Raw genomic sequence first — 15,588 nt, 5'->3', positions numbered from 1 at the left:
AGCAGGGAGAGGGGAGAGAAGGGTGGACGGGGTGCAAGCCACAGGGAAAGGAACGACTCCTTTCAGTTACCCCCCGAGTAACTCCCTCCCTCAGGTCAGCTCACTCTTCAAATCCTGCGAGAGGGGATGGGGCTTTTCCGGGACAACAGGCTGCCCAGAGCATGTTGGAGGGTGCTAGTCCAAGGATGGAAAGATGGACTCTTTATAGTGTTTATTAAATCAAGGATCAGTTAGGTGTAGGGTGGGGCTAAGTGGGGGAGGACAGAGCTCTCCTTGTCCTGTGGGTGGCTCCTTGGGACCCCTGATGCCCCTCATGCCCAATCGCTTCCCCCCAACACCTCCTCCCTCAGCACACCCCCAGGACACAGTATTACAAAAGTGAACAAATGCAACGTTTTTCTTCTTTTACAAATGACACGTTTCCATCCCCTGCCGGCAGGGGTGGGGGGAAGGGTGGTTGAAGTAACAGTCCATTACAAAGGCAACAACTTTTATAGAACAAATACAAAGGAAAGAGCCCAGGGCTGGGAAGCTGAGAGCATAAACATTGATGGGGGTACCTGCCACCTGCCCAAAGATGGGTGAGAGAGGCTGTTGGGCTCAGGGCCAGTGGGGAACGAGTCCAGGAGGCCCCTTGGGGCTCCAGGACTGCATCAACTCCTTGCACTTAGAGGCAGTACCGCAGGGGTCAATGGACGAATTTCCAGTCTCAACGCTGGAGGATCCCACTGCAGAGTGGGAAACTGGTAGGGCTGGGACTGGCATGCCTGAAGCTTCCAGAGGCTCTGAGGTGAACTCACTTAACCTGTGCCATACAGCTGGTCTCGGGTCCGAGTCCCACCTCGGAGGCCCTTGCCTGTCCTGGGGACGACAGGGAAAGGGTACAAATGGCAGGATGGGGGAGCCCAGGAAGGGGACAGAGGGCATGATTTAGAGAAGACAGAAAAGTGCAAAAGGCCTCGCTGGGAGGCAGGATGCTGGGGCCGGTTACGTCTCCATGGCTCTAGTGCCTTAGATTAGCCATTTGCCCTCTCTGGACTTCAGTGTCCCCACCTGTCACATGAGGAGGTGCACTTGATTTTTTTCTCTAGTCCCTTCTATGACTAAGGTTCTACCCAGCGTTCTAGAGGAAAAGAAAAGGATGACGTGGGCCTCATGGGCCCAGGGCAAAGCGGGGGCTACCTCATAAAAGAAACTCACGCCCCTGAGTGACTGGACCGTGGGCCCAAGGGGATGCTCAGCCGTGGGCCTGACCTCTTTTCTGCAGCAGTATCGCCCTTCCACCCTCCCCCTGTCACAGGTCAGGTTGGCCCAGGCCTGAAGGAAGGCACTTTGGGGACAAACGGGGAAGGACGGCAGGGGACTGCCGTCTGGGTTTGGCATCTAAGACCTTCTACTTATGGTCTGGGGAGCAACACAGACAGAGGGGCCAGACTTTGCTCCTGGGTGTCGGCCCCAGCCCCAAAGCTCTCCCTAGGTCCACAGCTCTCTTCCGCGCTGCTACAGAGGCCTGCAGGGTGCCCCCTGGCATTGGCACATGAAAATATAAATTACCCAGGCCCTGAGGAAGCCCAGGGCAGCAGTGTGTCAGACGGCCCCGGGCCACACCGTTTGTCACAAAGCGTTGGGGCTCTCCGCAGCCCTTTCCCGGGGGTCTACGCAGTGCAGGGCCACCTTGGGGCTAGAGCCAGGCTGCCGAGGATAGGCGCCCTCCCGCACTAGCCGCCGGCACCGCACGCCCTGGCCCACGCTGATGCTCTGCAGTGCTGGCAGGTGGACGAGCAGCATCTCAGGCAGAGGCACCAGGCCCGTGCCTGACAGGTCCAGCTCCTGCAGGGAGCCCAGGCCCGAGAATACCTCAGCTCCCGCCCACTTGAGCTTGGGGTTGCCTGAAAGGTCCAGGACCTGCAAGCCTTGCAACTCACGGAAGCCATGGGGCGCCAGCTGGGGGAGCCCCTGCAGGCTGCCCAGTGACAGATGCGTGAGGCCTGCCAGCCCCCTGAAGGCACCCGGGCCAACGGCAGCCAGCGGGTTGCCATCCAGGCTCAGGTAGCGCAGGGGCAAGTCCCGGAGGTCGGGTACGGTGCGGAGCCGGTTCCAGGCCAGGTTCAGGCTCTGAATGGCGGGTGCGGGCAGGCTGGCCCCTGCAGGGTGGGGCACCAGGCGGTGGATGAGGTTGTGGGAGAGGTCCACGTGCAGCGCCCGGCCCGGGCTGTGGGTCGTGAAGGCAGACACCGAGACCTCTCGGAGCCGGTTGTGGCTGAGGTTCACGTCGCTCAGGGGCGAGCTGGTGAAGCTCTCTGCCGGCAGAGCTGCCAGGCCATTGTGGCTGATGTCGAGTGACTCCAGGTAGCGAAGGCGGGAGAAGGCGGTGGGCGAGATGCTGGCGAGCAGGTTGTGGCTGAGATCCAGGCCTGCCAGCGTGGTATAGCCCGGCCCCGCCAGCACCGACTCGTTCACGGTCTCCAGCCGGTTGGAGGACAGGTCCAAGTGGGCTGTGTCCAGAGGGATGGGCACGGGCACGATGTGGGGGCCCAGGCCGCTGCAGTCCACGCGTGTCAGGCTGAAGCTGTCAAAGAGGCCGAAGGTCTCCACCTCGCACTGGCATCCGGGGAAGCATGGCCGGGTCATCTGGGCCCCGCTCACGGCCAGCAGCAGCAGTGGGAGCAGCAGCAGGGGCCACGGCATGGTGGGGGCTGGAAGGAGAGCCACAGGTGAGGGACGGCAGCAGGCACCCCACACCAGGTGGTTCTGGCCTACCACGTAAGACACGAGCCAGCGTATCTAGGCCCAGCTGGAAGTTGCCACCACCAGTCCTGTCCTCCCAGGACGCTTTCCCCGAACACCCTTCCTCATAAAATTCCGGGTCCCCATTCCTCTCTGGCCTCAGTCTCTCCATCTGTGTGATAAAAGGCCAGGTGGGTGGATTGCAAACTGAAAGCAGCGGAAGGCTTTCTTAGAAAAAGATTAGCAGAGGAAAATGGGCATGTTCTGGCTGACATGAGGGTGGGGACTTGGAATTTTCCAGGCCTCCTTACCAGCCCTGCCGTAGGATGTTGAGGAACCCTGCCGGAAACCCCCTGGACTAGATGGGTCTGGCCCCTCCGGCTCTGATGGGCGAGGGTCCATGGGCTGGTCTTGCCCTAGGCCCTGCTGAGGAGGGGTCAGGGTGCTCTATCCAGCTCTGAGCGTGCGCCATGAGCCGCCATCACGGCCTGGCCCCACTTAACCTTCACAATTACAGACACCGCAAGGCAGCTACTTCACCAAGACGGAACTGAGATGCAAAGGTTCAGAAAGCTATGCATGGCCACACGTAAGGGGGATGGAACTAGATGGAGTACAGGGGAGGCATGACTCACTGTCGTGCTTTGGCAGTGGCTGGAACCACGTCTGAGACCCATACTCCATCCGCTCAGACGGAGGTCTCGCGCTGTAAGGGGGGCCTGCATTGACTACCCACCTTACCCCTCTTGTGGGTAACAATAGCTGAGTCCACAGTCCTAAGCCCTCTCCCTGGCCTGTCCTCCAGAAGCATCATACTTCATTCCAATTGGGGACCCTGTGTCTAGACTTCCAGGTGGGCTCTGGGGACACTTGTCCCAAGCCCCACCCCCCCCCACCCCCCGCCCTGTCCCTCCCTACCCAAAGCTGATATAGCTGTTATGCCTCTTTGGCCCTTTCTTTAACCCAGGGCAGGCAGCTGGGCTGACTCCCTCATCTGGAAGAAGGACTAGAGGCTCAGAGAGGACCTGGGTTTTATCCCAAACTAGTAAAAAGCAGGGCAGGACTAGAACCCATGCCTGCTCAGCCCCAATTCCGCTATTTTCATCTGCTGCCTCAAGCAGGGCTGGTCAGGTGGCCAGTGGAGACAGGCCCACGAGGCGCTCTCCCCACTGCCACTTGCCATGACGCAAGCCACTACCCTCCCCTGGCCTCGGTTTCCCTCCCTGTACGATTCTAACAGCAGCTGCCAGCGACGCCAGACCTGCATGTGTTGTCACCTTCATTCCTCACACCCACGCACATCTGTGTGACCCAGAGCCTGAGCTCACACCCACCGTAGCTCCATGGACAGAGGTGCTGGGGGAGGGGCTCACAGGGGGATGAGAGAGAAGGTTGAGTAATGAAGGCCTCTAACCGGACAGTCTGTGGTTCCCACCCCCCCTCCTGCCACACAGTGACCACTCCACCCGGGAGACAGAAGGCACCCTGCCTCACCCCAGCAGGTCTCTTCACCTGGCGTGGCCCTGCTCTGCCCCCCTGCCCAGTCTCCCCTTCCCCACCTGCCCCTACTGGCCTTCAGGGAGGGGGTAAAGGGGAGGGAGAAGCGGGATAGCATTACTAGCCCTACATGAAACTTTAAAGGGGCCGTCATTTGATCCACACTCTGGCTCTGCACAGGGACAGCGAGAAGTGGGGCTCTTCTCTCCGCCCCCCTCTGTGGGCCTCTCCTCTCCCACCCCTTTCTTTTGTAGAGGCCAATTTGAGGATTAAACCCGGCCCAGGTGCATCCTGGACTTTGTCCCAACTGAGGCAGGACAGAGTGTTCCAGTGTCTGGAACCAAAAGGAAAACATTGAGTTGCTCCAGGCCCCCTTTGTTCTGTTGGGTGAGCTTCTCACCACAGGGGTTCATTACCACTCAGAGCCCCACCTTCCCTGCCAAGCCTATTTGTCCATACCCATCCTTCCTGGGGTTTAAACAAACATCACACACACACACAATGGCCCTGAGATTGCGCTTTGGTTCCCCAAGGTGATTATACAATGTGCCTATTAAATGCCAGATGGCCCCTCGTGAGCTCCTGCTTATGTAACCGGCAGCCCAGACACAGCCCAAACCTTCCCTCCAGAGCAGGGGCCTCTTACTGCCCTCCCCAGGCCTTAGCCTGTCCTCTGTACCACAGGCAATAATCCCTGCCCTGCCCTCCTCAGGTCAGGTGATTCAACTCCCACCAAAGTGCAATGTAAACTGTGAAGAGCTGTGCACGAATGCAAGGTGGTCATTCCTGGGCCGCTGGAGACACAACAGCAGACGTAAAGGGAGCAGGAGCACAGATCAAGACCCACCTGGATGACTGTGCTCGCCAGTGTTCCCAGGGCAGCCCAGACAAGGTCCGCGCTCAGCCCTGCACAGGGGCCACTGCTCCGGGCCTCACACTGGCAGTGGAAAGTGCTGACGGGGACAGTCGGAGCCTGTCCCCATTATGGGCTAGTGCCGGACTCACATTCTCTCCCACATCTGCGGTCACTCCAGGAGGTCAGCATCTTGTGTCCATTTTAGAGTAAACCGAGGACACGAAAGGGGAGGTGACAGAGCCTGGAACTGAATTCAGGCCTCGGTGACCTTATAACTGGTTTGGTTCAAGTGGAACACGCACTTCTGTATTAGCTGAGAAGAGAAGAGCTAAGTGGCGAGAGTTGTAAGGCCACCTCTGGCTGCCACTCAGTGGTTCTGGGGCTTTCATGAGGTCACAGGAGAGCCCAGAGGCCTCTCAGAGGTCTCCTAGGAGGTTGAAAGAAGGGAGAAACCCCTGAGATGCCTTACAACGTGGACCCAGAAGGGGGCAAAGGCAGAGGTGTGTGGGTTGGTGGTCTTTGAGGGTCAGTGCCCTTGTCCTGCTCTGAGGAGATGTCCCCTCTGGGAGGGATGCCTCATGTATGCATGTCTCAGAGATGCTAGGGTCTGCCACTATTGCTCTAAGCCCTTAGCAAAAGGCTCAGGGGCCAAAGGGAAGGCAGAACTTTCTCAGAAGGAGACCGAGGGAAGATAAGGAAAATTCCTGCCAGGGGCACAGCTCTCTAGAGTTTACAAAAGGCCTCTGCTCGTTTGATGCCATGAGGGCGGCAGAGCAGGGCATGAAATCTGGCACTTTAGTGATGAGGCGGCCGTGACCCAGTGTGCAGTGACTTGTCCACGGATTCCCCGTGAGGAGGTGGCGTTCAGGCTCTGGTCTGCTCATTCCAGGCCTAGGGCTTCCCAGCTCGCTCAGGATGGCTGCTGAGACTCAGGAAGTCCCCTGGGGATCTTACAAAGTCCATAAAAGTCATGCTCAGAAAAGCCTGCGGCTTCACAGAGGGGGCTGATGCCATAATGCTAGGTATCGTAAGGATAAATTGCATGTCTAGGAAAATTATAACTATGCATTAAAAACAACAACCACCACCCAGATCCTAATTTTGGAAAGTCTGGAAGAAAATCTATCCATACAACAGTAGTTTCTCTTTAGATGGTAGAACCGTTGAGTGATTTAAGCATGGCTTAATCTCCTTTTCTACCCCTATTTCCTCTCTTACAGTAAAAAAATGCATGCAACACACTGGCAAACATACTAACAAAGCCTCCTGAAAGAGTGCCCCATGGCCATCTCTGCTTTCTCTGATCTTGTGTAGCTACTATCTCTGAGCCTCAGTCTCCTCATCTGTAAAATGCAGATATTAATAGCCACCTCCCGGGACTATCATGGGGACGAAATGAAACGATGGCAGGGCGGCACCTGGCAGCCTTCCTAGCACATGGGGAGAATGCAGTGTGGGCTCCCCCGCCTTCCTCCACAGACAGGGAGCAGGTGCGTGGGCACCAGCGGAGGGCGGGGGCCGCCCCATCTCTCTTCTTCCTTGCTTCGGCACACACGTATCAGACGTGTCCAAGCTCTTATCGGCACCCTCTGGAAGAGCGATTCTTTCCTGGGAGGCCCGAGTTTCTCAACAGCGCTGCTGGCTCTGGGAAGGGATGAGTAATGGGAGTTCCCCTTGACAAAAACCACCAGCCTCAGCGTCGTGGGCAGAGAAGGCCTTCACAGCCAGAAACCTTGGACACTAATTTGCAGGGTGAACCAGGCAAGTCATTTTACATCTTTGGACCAGTTCCTTAGACTATGAGTCTGGGATGGAAATGATGGTCCTTATCAGCCTCAGAGGGGACTGTGAAGGTGAAGTCGAACGTTCCTATAGAGAAATGGGGCCCCCGGGGGTGGAGGCCACATAATGGAAAGGTGGTGCCTTTTGATCTTACCTATAGCCCTATCCACTGCAGAGGTCACGAATCAATCACAGCACCGCTTCCCGGGGCCCTGCACAGGGCCTCCGAGCTATTCCTGACACGGTGCTCTAGGAGGGCTCTACCCACTGATCAGAGTTGGGGCTGAAGACAAAGACTGGCATTCTGGGATCAGTTCCCTGATTTGAAGGAGCTGCAACACTGGGAAGCAGTCTCCAACACTGGGAAGCAGTGCCGAACTGGGCAACTCTGGGAAGCGACTCCCTCTCCCTGAGCCCGTTTTCTCACCGAAAATGGAGACAGCAAGCCCTTCCTCGAGGGGTTGCTGTGAGGATCAGAGACCACAGGGCCAGGACTTGACAGATGAACAGTGGATGCCTCTCCTAGGTTACACGGTAGAAGGGCCCCCAGAGAGGGCCGCCGAGGCCCCTCCCCATCCCTCTCACCACTCTCTGGGGCTGAAGGGGAGGACAACTGTGCATGGTGACAAGACAGACCCTGGAGGACAGTCAGGGGCGCCTGCCTTAGTCCCTGCTCTGCCTGGCCTGTTCCCTCTGCGGATAGGTCCCGTCTCCCCTCTGGGCCTCAGCTTCTCTAGCTTCACAGTAAGAGGCTGAGTCTAGACAGTGCAGCTCTAGCATTTCAGGAGTCCAGAACTTATCAGGAACGTTTACTAAATCTCTACGAAGTGCAGGGCGTGCTGGGCAAGGCCATGTGAGGTATATGTTGGGTGGGGGTTGGGGGTACCAGGGCCCCTGTCCTCATGAGGCTTACAGACCAGCCGTGGGGACGGGAGACCAGCTCAGAACAAGATCACTAATGCTTGTCTTGGACCCAGAAGACCAGGCCTCTAGTGCCAAGGTCTGCCACTCCCTGTGTGACCCTCATGGTTTTCATTATTTCTTTGAGCCTTGCTTTTCTCATCTGTGTAACAGTATGAACTCTGTCTCCCTCTTGGGACCTGTGATCTACCCTGGGGAGAAAGGGAGAGGTGGACAGGGGGCCACCATTGAAGCTGAGGGAGGAAAGGGATCTTTGGCCCAAGATGTATCACTTCTTTTCCAAACCCCGACCTGCGGATCAAAGTGGGTGGCTCAGTCGGTTGAGCTGGGTGGCTCAGTCGGTTGAGCGGTTGAGCCGGCTCAGGTCACGATCTCATGGCTTGTGAGTTTGAACTCCGCGTTGGGCTCTGTGCCGACGTCTCAGAGCCTGGAGCCTGCTCCTTGGTCTGGGTCTCTCTCTCTCTCTGCCCCTCCCCCGCTCATGCTGCCTCTCTCTGTCTCTCAAAAATAAATAAACATTAACAAAAAAAAAAAAAAAGAAACTCCCCACTCTGGGTTCAGGGGACACAGCATAAGGTCCTCCGGGCAGGGGCCATGAGTTACTCCTTGGTGCGCCCACTGTGACACTAGGAAAGTCTGCTGATGGCCCTGTGAGGTCAAAAGACTAAGCAGTGTGGCTATTTACTAACAGACTCCAGGTAGGTCTCCCTGGTAGGAGAGCCTCCAGAACAGCTTTGCCCACATCACTCCCCTTCCCCAAAACCTCCCAACTTCTACTTGTACCCGCAGAAATCCAGTTCTCCCTGGCACAGGGCATCTGTCAGCTGTCCCCACCGTCCTCCCTCCCCTAGCTGAGCCCCCATCTTGATCCGAACCCACGGTGGTGACCTCTGGACAACTCCTGGCCCTGTCACGCTTCCTCAAATTCAGAGAATTCAGGGCTGGGGAACTGGAGGGTCCCCCACGATAACGCACGGGTAACGGAGGCCCAGAGTGGGCAGTGACAACAAGGAAATGGCAGAGCAGGACCTGGGTCTCGATGCCTCACCGCTGCCAGCTGCACCCGCACCCACACCCACCTGGCCTGCCCTGGCCCCGCCGGTGGAACAAAGCCTGTTCTGTCCGCTGGGGCCCCCAGGGCCACCTCTCCCTCCCTGGGCCTCTCACATCGTCCATCCGGATGCACACTGACTACGTTCTCTACTGTTCTTTACCTGCCCATCTCCCGACTGGAAGTGCGGCCAGCTTGGGACCCTGACTCTGCCATCTTCACCTGTTTATCCCTTCCCCCCAGACCTCCACCGGGGTCAGAGCCAGGCCTGGCAGGCACGGCAAATACTGTCGGGTGAGTGGACGGCCCAGCAATTTAGGATCAACTGCGGGATTCAGACCCAGGTGAAAGTCCAGCCCTGTACCTACTCGCCTGGTTGAGTCTCCGTGTCCCCAATAGGGAGAACAACACAGGGTTGGTAAAAGCATTAAGGGACGGCGTGTGAAACATTTGGCTCAATGTCTGCCTCATGCTAAGTGCCCCAGTGCACGGTAGACGGTGATGGTGATGATTTACTGAGATTCCAGAAGGCAATGACCATGTTATTCTCCTTTTTCCCCCCTACCCAAGTCCCCAGTGCAGCGCCAGGCACCTGGCAGGTCTGTGATCGGTTGTACGAATGTTCTTGGGTCAGTGCGCTGGTATCGGCTGGCCAGGCCCCAAACCCTCTTCCCCTCCTCCCCTGAGACCTGTGTAGAGCTAGGGGTTCTAGCTTGGGCCGTCCTGGCCTCACGTGCCTGCCCCTGGTGCTGCACCACAGCATTTCTGGCCCCAAGATTTGCCAGCTCCTCACCACACCTGCAAGAGGGAGCTCCTGGCACAGGGATGAGGTGGGGAGGAGGCTGAACCTTCGGTTGGACCAGGGCCCCAGCACCCACCTGAGGCAGACTTTTGCCTCCACCAGCTGCTCAATGTTGAGCTGCCTCCCACCGGGCTCCCTTTGCCATGAGCTCACTTGAGATGATGCCAACGAAATCCCCAGGTGGAAATTCCATTAGCATCCTGCCCACCCCTCCCCCACCCCCGCCACTTCGTCAGCTCTGGAAACGCAAGGCAAAAAGAATTTCAGGGCCAAACTCCCAGAGCCTTGAGGGCTGGCTCTCCCGACACGATCGCTAATGCCGCACATCTGTACAAACACGTCAGCTCACCACACTCTTCTACGTCACCGTCTCGCTTTGGCCTCATCACCGTCCTTGACCGCAGGTAGGGATTACTGTCCCTATTTTGCAGACAAAGAGATGACACTGTTCCGCTGGGCAGTCGAAGAACCAGGTCTCGAATCCAGATGTCTGAGCTCCAAACCCTTCCTTAGGCCACTGTGACTCTACTTCCAAATAGGCCCGTGTGGGTGACGGCTAGAGCCGATCGTGCTGGACTCTAATTACGTTTACCTGTCTGTCTTCCTGGGAGTAGGGATGGGATCAGGTTGATTTTTATGTCCTTGGAGCTAAGGAAGCACTGGAGCTGGCACAGAGCCGGTATTATATGAAGATATACCAGGCATGTAGAATACTATTATTTCCCCGAACAGTACCTCTCAACCTTTCCAATGCCTCAACTATTAGCTGTTCAGGCACTCTGTAAGATCAGCAGTTTAGACAGCGCTGTGTCTATCCTGCAGTTGCGTAAAGAGACCCAGAGACGTTTGGTGATCTGTCCAGAGTCACGCAGCCCGTGAAGACAGGGGCTGGACTCAGGATCCAGGAACTCTGACACCCAGAGCCTGGCCTCCTCGGTGACATTATCCCTGGTGAAGGTGGGCCCTGGAGGCCCAGCAACCTTGCCTAAGGAGGATGATCTACAGAGAGATGGGCCAGGCTCCCCATACTATTTTCGCCAGGCAGCGTACCTTCTTCCTGAAGCTTGCCAAGTTCCCTTCGGTGTAACGCAGAATGTGTGGACACACGAGGAGGCAGTATGGGGCAGAGGAATGGGTTTTGCAGCCAGGTAGACCGGGCTCCAACCCCAGAGGGCCTCTCCTGCTAGGAGGCTTGCACGTGCCCTCACCTGAGTCTGAGCTTTCATCTGTAACATGCTTGAGAATTCTAGTATTGCTCCCAGCAGGTCACTGGGATGATTACACAAGGTAAAATGAAAACTCAGCCTCGGGCCTGGCACGCTTTGGCGCTCACTGTGTGTGGGTTCCTGCCCCCAGTGACACCTTGCAGGGGCCAGGAAAGAAAAAGGAGCTTCGACACCAGCTGATCTGAAAGCGAGGCAGTGGCAGGGTTTAGAGAAGAATCCAAAATGCATCCTCAAGCCTTGGATTCTCTTCCAGTGCACCATCCAGGGCCCTACCAGGGCCACTAGTGCTGACCAGGATCTATCTGGGAATTGGGAAGGGGGTTTGGAAAGGTTGCAGGAGCCAAAGCAGGCTGAAACAGTTGTGGCGCACATGTGGCGGAATGAGGACAGAAGGAGAATCAGCGGCTATGCCTGGGTAGGTGGGTCACTATCTTCCCCTCTCTCATCCCCCCAAGCCAGGCAGTTACCTCGCCTTGCCCAGGTCGGGCTCAGCAGGCCTCATGACTTGGACTGCTACAACAGCCTTATTCCTGGCCCCCTGCCTCCAACTGTCAGCCCTGCTGGGCGTCGGAGTACAGTCCCAACAGAAGAATCGGCCCTCACCACCCCTCCCACTTAAAACCCCTCCCACAAAGAGAGCTTGCCACGCTAGAAGCCTATCTTGCTTCTAGGGCCCCACACCTTTGCACAGGTTGTCCCCTGTGATGAAGATGACAGAGATGTCCTTCTTTTCTTTGTCTACCACGCAAATGCACACATTCAAGTCCAAAGCCACCTTCTCTGTGAGGCCTAATCTGCCCCTCATCCAACAAAAGGTCGCGGTCCTCCTAAGCTCCTATGGCCCCTGGGCAGCTCCTGTCAAAGTATGACACACTTTGTGGTCTGTGGCCATCTTCATATCTGTGTCCAGCTCGTCTCCCGTGTGGGGCCTGGCCAGGTGAAAGGGGATAGAGCAGATGAGAGAGAGCTTCCTCCTGCTTGGTGAGGGCAACAATTGGCTCAAGCTTCCAGGAGACTGAGGGCCCCGCCAAGTGGTGAAATCAGGTTTAGGACCACAGTCGATGCTGTCTCTGCCTTCTGTTGTCAGTGCAATCCAACAATGTAAGGCAGACTACAAACCTCGTGTCATTTTGTTAGCACACGTAATTCATTATGCCACTTGACACAACAGATCAGTGAGACGGGAATTACTACCATTCACATTTGAAGGATGAGGAGACTAAGAACCAGAGGTAAAGTTACCTGCCCGAGGCCACAGGGCTAGGAAGCAATGGAGTGGGGGTAAAATCTAGGTTCTTGACTAACTCTGCCTGCAGACTGGTCTCCCAGTCTCCAACACCACCCACAAACCAGAGGAAGTTTCCTTAGAATTACCAATCCCACTCTATTATGCCTGCTTAAACCCTCCGGCAGCTCTCTACCACCTACAGGTTCAAATTCCAGCTCCTAAGCCTGGCATTCAAGGCCCTCATCTTTGGCCCCTGCCTTCCCTTCCTGCTGAAGTCCAATTCCCACCCCCCAAACACACACCTTGCATCTGATAGTCCACAATGCTGACCACCTCTGTCTGTGTTATCAGAAAACACAGAGCCATGCAGTGGTGTTCCTCAGTGGGAGACACTTCCTGCTTCCTGGACATATTCCCCGGCTTCCCCTGGCTGCGGAGTTCCAGCCTTCCCTTCCAGGGCTGCAGGGGCTCCAGGCCCCCCTCACTTCATCCCTCCCTAACTTCAAAGACACCTCTCCTCCCCCTCATTCAACACAGCAAATTAGTGCCTGGGAACTTCTCAAGTCAGAATGGAGGTGTGTGTTAAACATCAAAGTGTCCCCAGGTTCTGGGGTCTCAACCAGTCAGCAACAAGAGCAAGGGAGGGGAGAAGTCAACACCTTCCTTTCCAGAAGGTAAACTGAAGCCCATTAGGGGAACGGATAGCGCCCACGGTAGCCTCCTTCCTATGTGAGTGGGTCGTGGCCCTCCTTCACATCTGCAGCATCTGGTAAAATTCTAGGTTAAAGACTGGTGCAGGGTAGGGGGTGAGGGGGGCAGGGGAGTGAAAGTGTAAGGGCTACTATCTTCGCCACTCAGGATCAAAGGCCCAGCAGAGTCCCACCCCTGAGCCCTCCCTCACTATCAGACCTAGGCTCCGCAAGTCTGGACTTCTCTGAAGGGTAGAGCAGGCAGGGAGGAAGGATGGGAGAAGAGTTCCTGAGTCACCTCCTCGCCCCGGCCAAGTGTGGGCGGCAGGCTCTCAGGCGGGTTCCCGCGGCGCAGGTAATCCCCACCTCCAGTTCCTCGCCCCCACTCACAACAGGGTGACTGTGACTCCGAGAGGCTGAGCAACTCGCCCAGAGCCGGACTGTGGGCCCGTGGCCGTCCCATCGGAAACCAGTAGGTGCCCGGTTCCTGCTCTCTGCAGGCCAGCTGAGGGTACTGGAGCCGGCGCCGCGGACGCGCCCGGATCCCAGGAGCCCAGAAGCCGTCGCCTCCTCACCTACAGGATCGGAGGGCTGGTCCCCCCACCAGCCCCCGGGGGCGGGACGCCAGCGGAGAGCGGATCTCAAAGCGGAGCCGGGGGCTGGGGCCGGCCTCTCCGCCGAGCAGACACGTCTCTCTCGGTCACATACACTCGCACCGAGAAGATCAGGGCGGGCAAACCCAGCTGCCGGCTCCTTTCCTGTCTCCGGCCCCCCGCCGGGGCCCAGGACTGGCCGCTTCCCTCTCTCGTCCGAGCTGGTTCGGCTGGGGCGTCCGGCACGCTCCTCCCAGCCCCGGGCCAGTCCGCTAGCGCGACTGACCAACCCCCCCCCCCCCATCCTATCCCCTCGCAGCACTAAGGACCCCAGGAGGTGAAGGAGGGGAGGGCTGCCAGCGCCTCTGCCCGGGCTGCAGGGGGAGGAGGACCAGGGCTGTTGCCCGAGGAACCAGGAGAAAAGTTTGAAGTCAAGTCTGGGGCCCCGGTGGACAGCAGGGGAGCGAGGAGCTGGGGCGGTGTCTGGATCTAGGCGCGCATACACTCCACGGACACCCAACCCAGACACGTCGACAGGCACAGACCACGTACGCGGACACACAACGATGCGCCCACCCACACCCAAACGCTAGCCCACAGAACGTGGACACAGGCACCAAACAGCTACGCAAAGCCACAAATACACAAAGGCGCAGGCAGATGCACGTCCCCGGATCCAAATCCACAAAGACCCACAAACGCGTGATGCACGTGTCCACACAAAGACCCCAGAGGCGCCGGCCCCCGGTCAGAGCCTTTGTCTCCTGGAAGCCCTCTCCCCTTAGTTCGGGCTCCCTACCCCGGCCGAGGCCGGGGCGTCCGGCAGCGGCTGCCGACGCCCTGGGTCCACGAAAAGTTGAGGGGCCCTGGGCCCGCCCCCAGAGTCCAGCGCCGCCCGCCTGCCCGCCGGATGGGGCGGCGAGGTTGGGGTCGTGGGCTCTGGACCTTCTCCCGCAGCGCAGACTCCCGCTCCACCCGGGACCCGCACCCACCTGGTAGCCTGCGCCTCAGCCGCCTCGGCGCGCTCACCCAGGCGGCCCGGCCGCGGGCCCTTCGGCCGGCGCTTTTCTCCGCGCGGCGCGGCCCGCCCCCCCGGCCCCCGCCCGCCTCTGGGAGCCCACCCCCCCCACCCCCCCGCCCCGCGGCCCCGCCTGCCAGGCGCCCAGTGGCGGCTCGGGCCCGCAGCTTGGCGACCTAGGGAGTGTCGCCAAAGTGCCGGCTTTCCCGGCGCGCGCCCGCCCCGCCCCCCGCCCGCCTGCCGAGCCCGAGCCGAGCCCGGGTTCCACCCTAGGGAGCGTCTCAAAAGTGCGCACGCAGCTCCCGCCCACTCCAGTCGGCCTGGCTCCCAGCTTCCTGCAACCGGGATCCCTGCCCCCTCCCCCGGAGCGCCTGAGCAACCTCAGCAGATGGCCGCACGGTCGGGAACATCTGGAGGTCGCCAGAGAGAGAGAGAGAGAGAGTGTGTGTGTGTGTGTGTAAGACAGAGGGTGGGGGGATGTTGGTAAGAAAGAGATTGGGTGGGTGAGGGTCCCCTTTTCTCGAGTTCAACCCCGTTTTTTTTTTTAATGAGTGAAAAAGAGGTCCAGAGACTTTAGTGAGAAGTACATCAGGAATCTGAAACTGAAAGACTGGCTGAAAGACGAACCCACAGAGAGGAGAGAGACAGGCTCAGGCAGAAAACCTGGGGAGAGAGAAGGAAAGCAGCAGACTAATTTTTTCTGAAGGGGACCGTGGACTGCTGGTTGGATTTCTAAGAAGGGAAACTGTGTGTGTGAGTAGGCACCGGTTTATTCCTCCCTCTGCAGTCCATCCTCTCTTCACCCCTTTTTATGGTTGTAAGGGCAGGAAGACATAAAACAACCCAAAACTTTTAAAAGTGGGGGTCGGGGGAGAAATCCCTATGTGGGGTTGGCGCACAGGGTGAGTTTGAGTCTCCCAGTCTACAGGCTTAGACAGGGATGAGGGAGGTTGTTAGGCACCCCCCAGGTATCTGGGCCAGGGGTTGAGGGAGGTTTTGGTCTTGACCCTGGACCTCCCAGGAACTTTCTGTTGTTGGAGAGGGCCCCTGGGTGCAGAGACTGGGCAATGTTCCCCCTGCAGTGGCGCAGACTCGCACTCCCAGTCTTTTTGATCCTTATTTATTACTTTTTTTTTTTAATTACAAAAAGTTGCTTGGGCTTGTGTGTATATGTGTGTCTGTCTGTCTGGGGAAGGAG

The 15,588-nt window shown here is 57.9% G+C and overlaps 1 protein-coding gene across 5 annotated transcripts; it reads right to left on the bottom strand.

The window, feature by feature from the left end:
* Nucleotides 1-196: 196 nt before the first annotated feature.
* On the bottom strand, nucleotides 197-14,464 carry TSKU (tsukushi, small leucine rich proteoglycan). Of its 5 annotated transcripts, none has more exons than XM_019449898.2 (2): nucleotides 14,365-14,464; nucleotides 197-2,696 (listed from the first exon to the last, which is right to left on the bottom strand). In XM_019449898.2, the coding sequence occupies exon 2, from the start codon at nucleotides 2,686-2,688 to the stop codon at nucleotides 1,615-1,617; it is 1,074 nt and encodes a 357-aa protein (XP_019305443.1). In that variant the 5' UTR covers nucleotides 2,689-2,696; nucleotides 14,365-14,464; the 3' UTR covers nucleotides 197-1,614. The 5 variants fall into 5 exon arrangements, with proteins under 5 accessions (XP_019305443.1, XP_019305442.1, XP_019305440.2 ...); XM_019449897.2 differs by lacking the exon at nucleotides 14,365-14,464 and adding an exon at nucleotides 13,355-13,581; XM_019449895.2 differs by lacking the exon at nucleotides 14,365-14,464 and adding an exon at nucleotides 13,170-13,327.
* Nucleotides 14,465-15,588: the final 1,124 nt, after the last annotated feature.

This window comes from Panthera pardus, unplaced genomic scaffold, assembly GCF_024362965.1.
Source record: "Panthera pardus isolate Hobbes unplaced genomic scaffold, ASM2436296v1 HiC_scaffold_12, whole genome shotgun sequence".
In the NCBI taxonomy this organism is placed as follows: domain Eukaryota; kingdom Metazoa; phylum Chordata; class Mammalia; order Carnivora; family Felidae; genus Panthera; species Panthera pardus.
The sequence above is the reverse complement of the archived record's forward strand: the minus strand, read 5'-3'. Positions and strand labels throughout refer to the sequence as shown.

Bases quoted from the DNA above. Each gene is read 5' to 3' on its own strand.
- TSKU (XM_053900117.1), bottom strand. From the start codon at position 3,129: ATGGACCCTCGCCCATCAGAGCCGGAGGGGCCAGACCCATCTAGTCCA. The intron at 2,697-3,038 runs GTAAGGAGGCCT...CTCTCCTTCCAG, and splicing joins AACATCCTACGGCAGGGCTG to CCCCCACCATGCCGTGGCCC.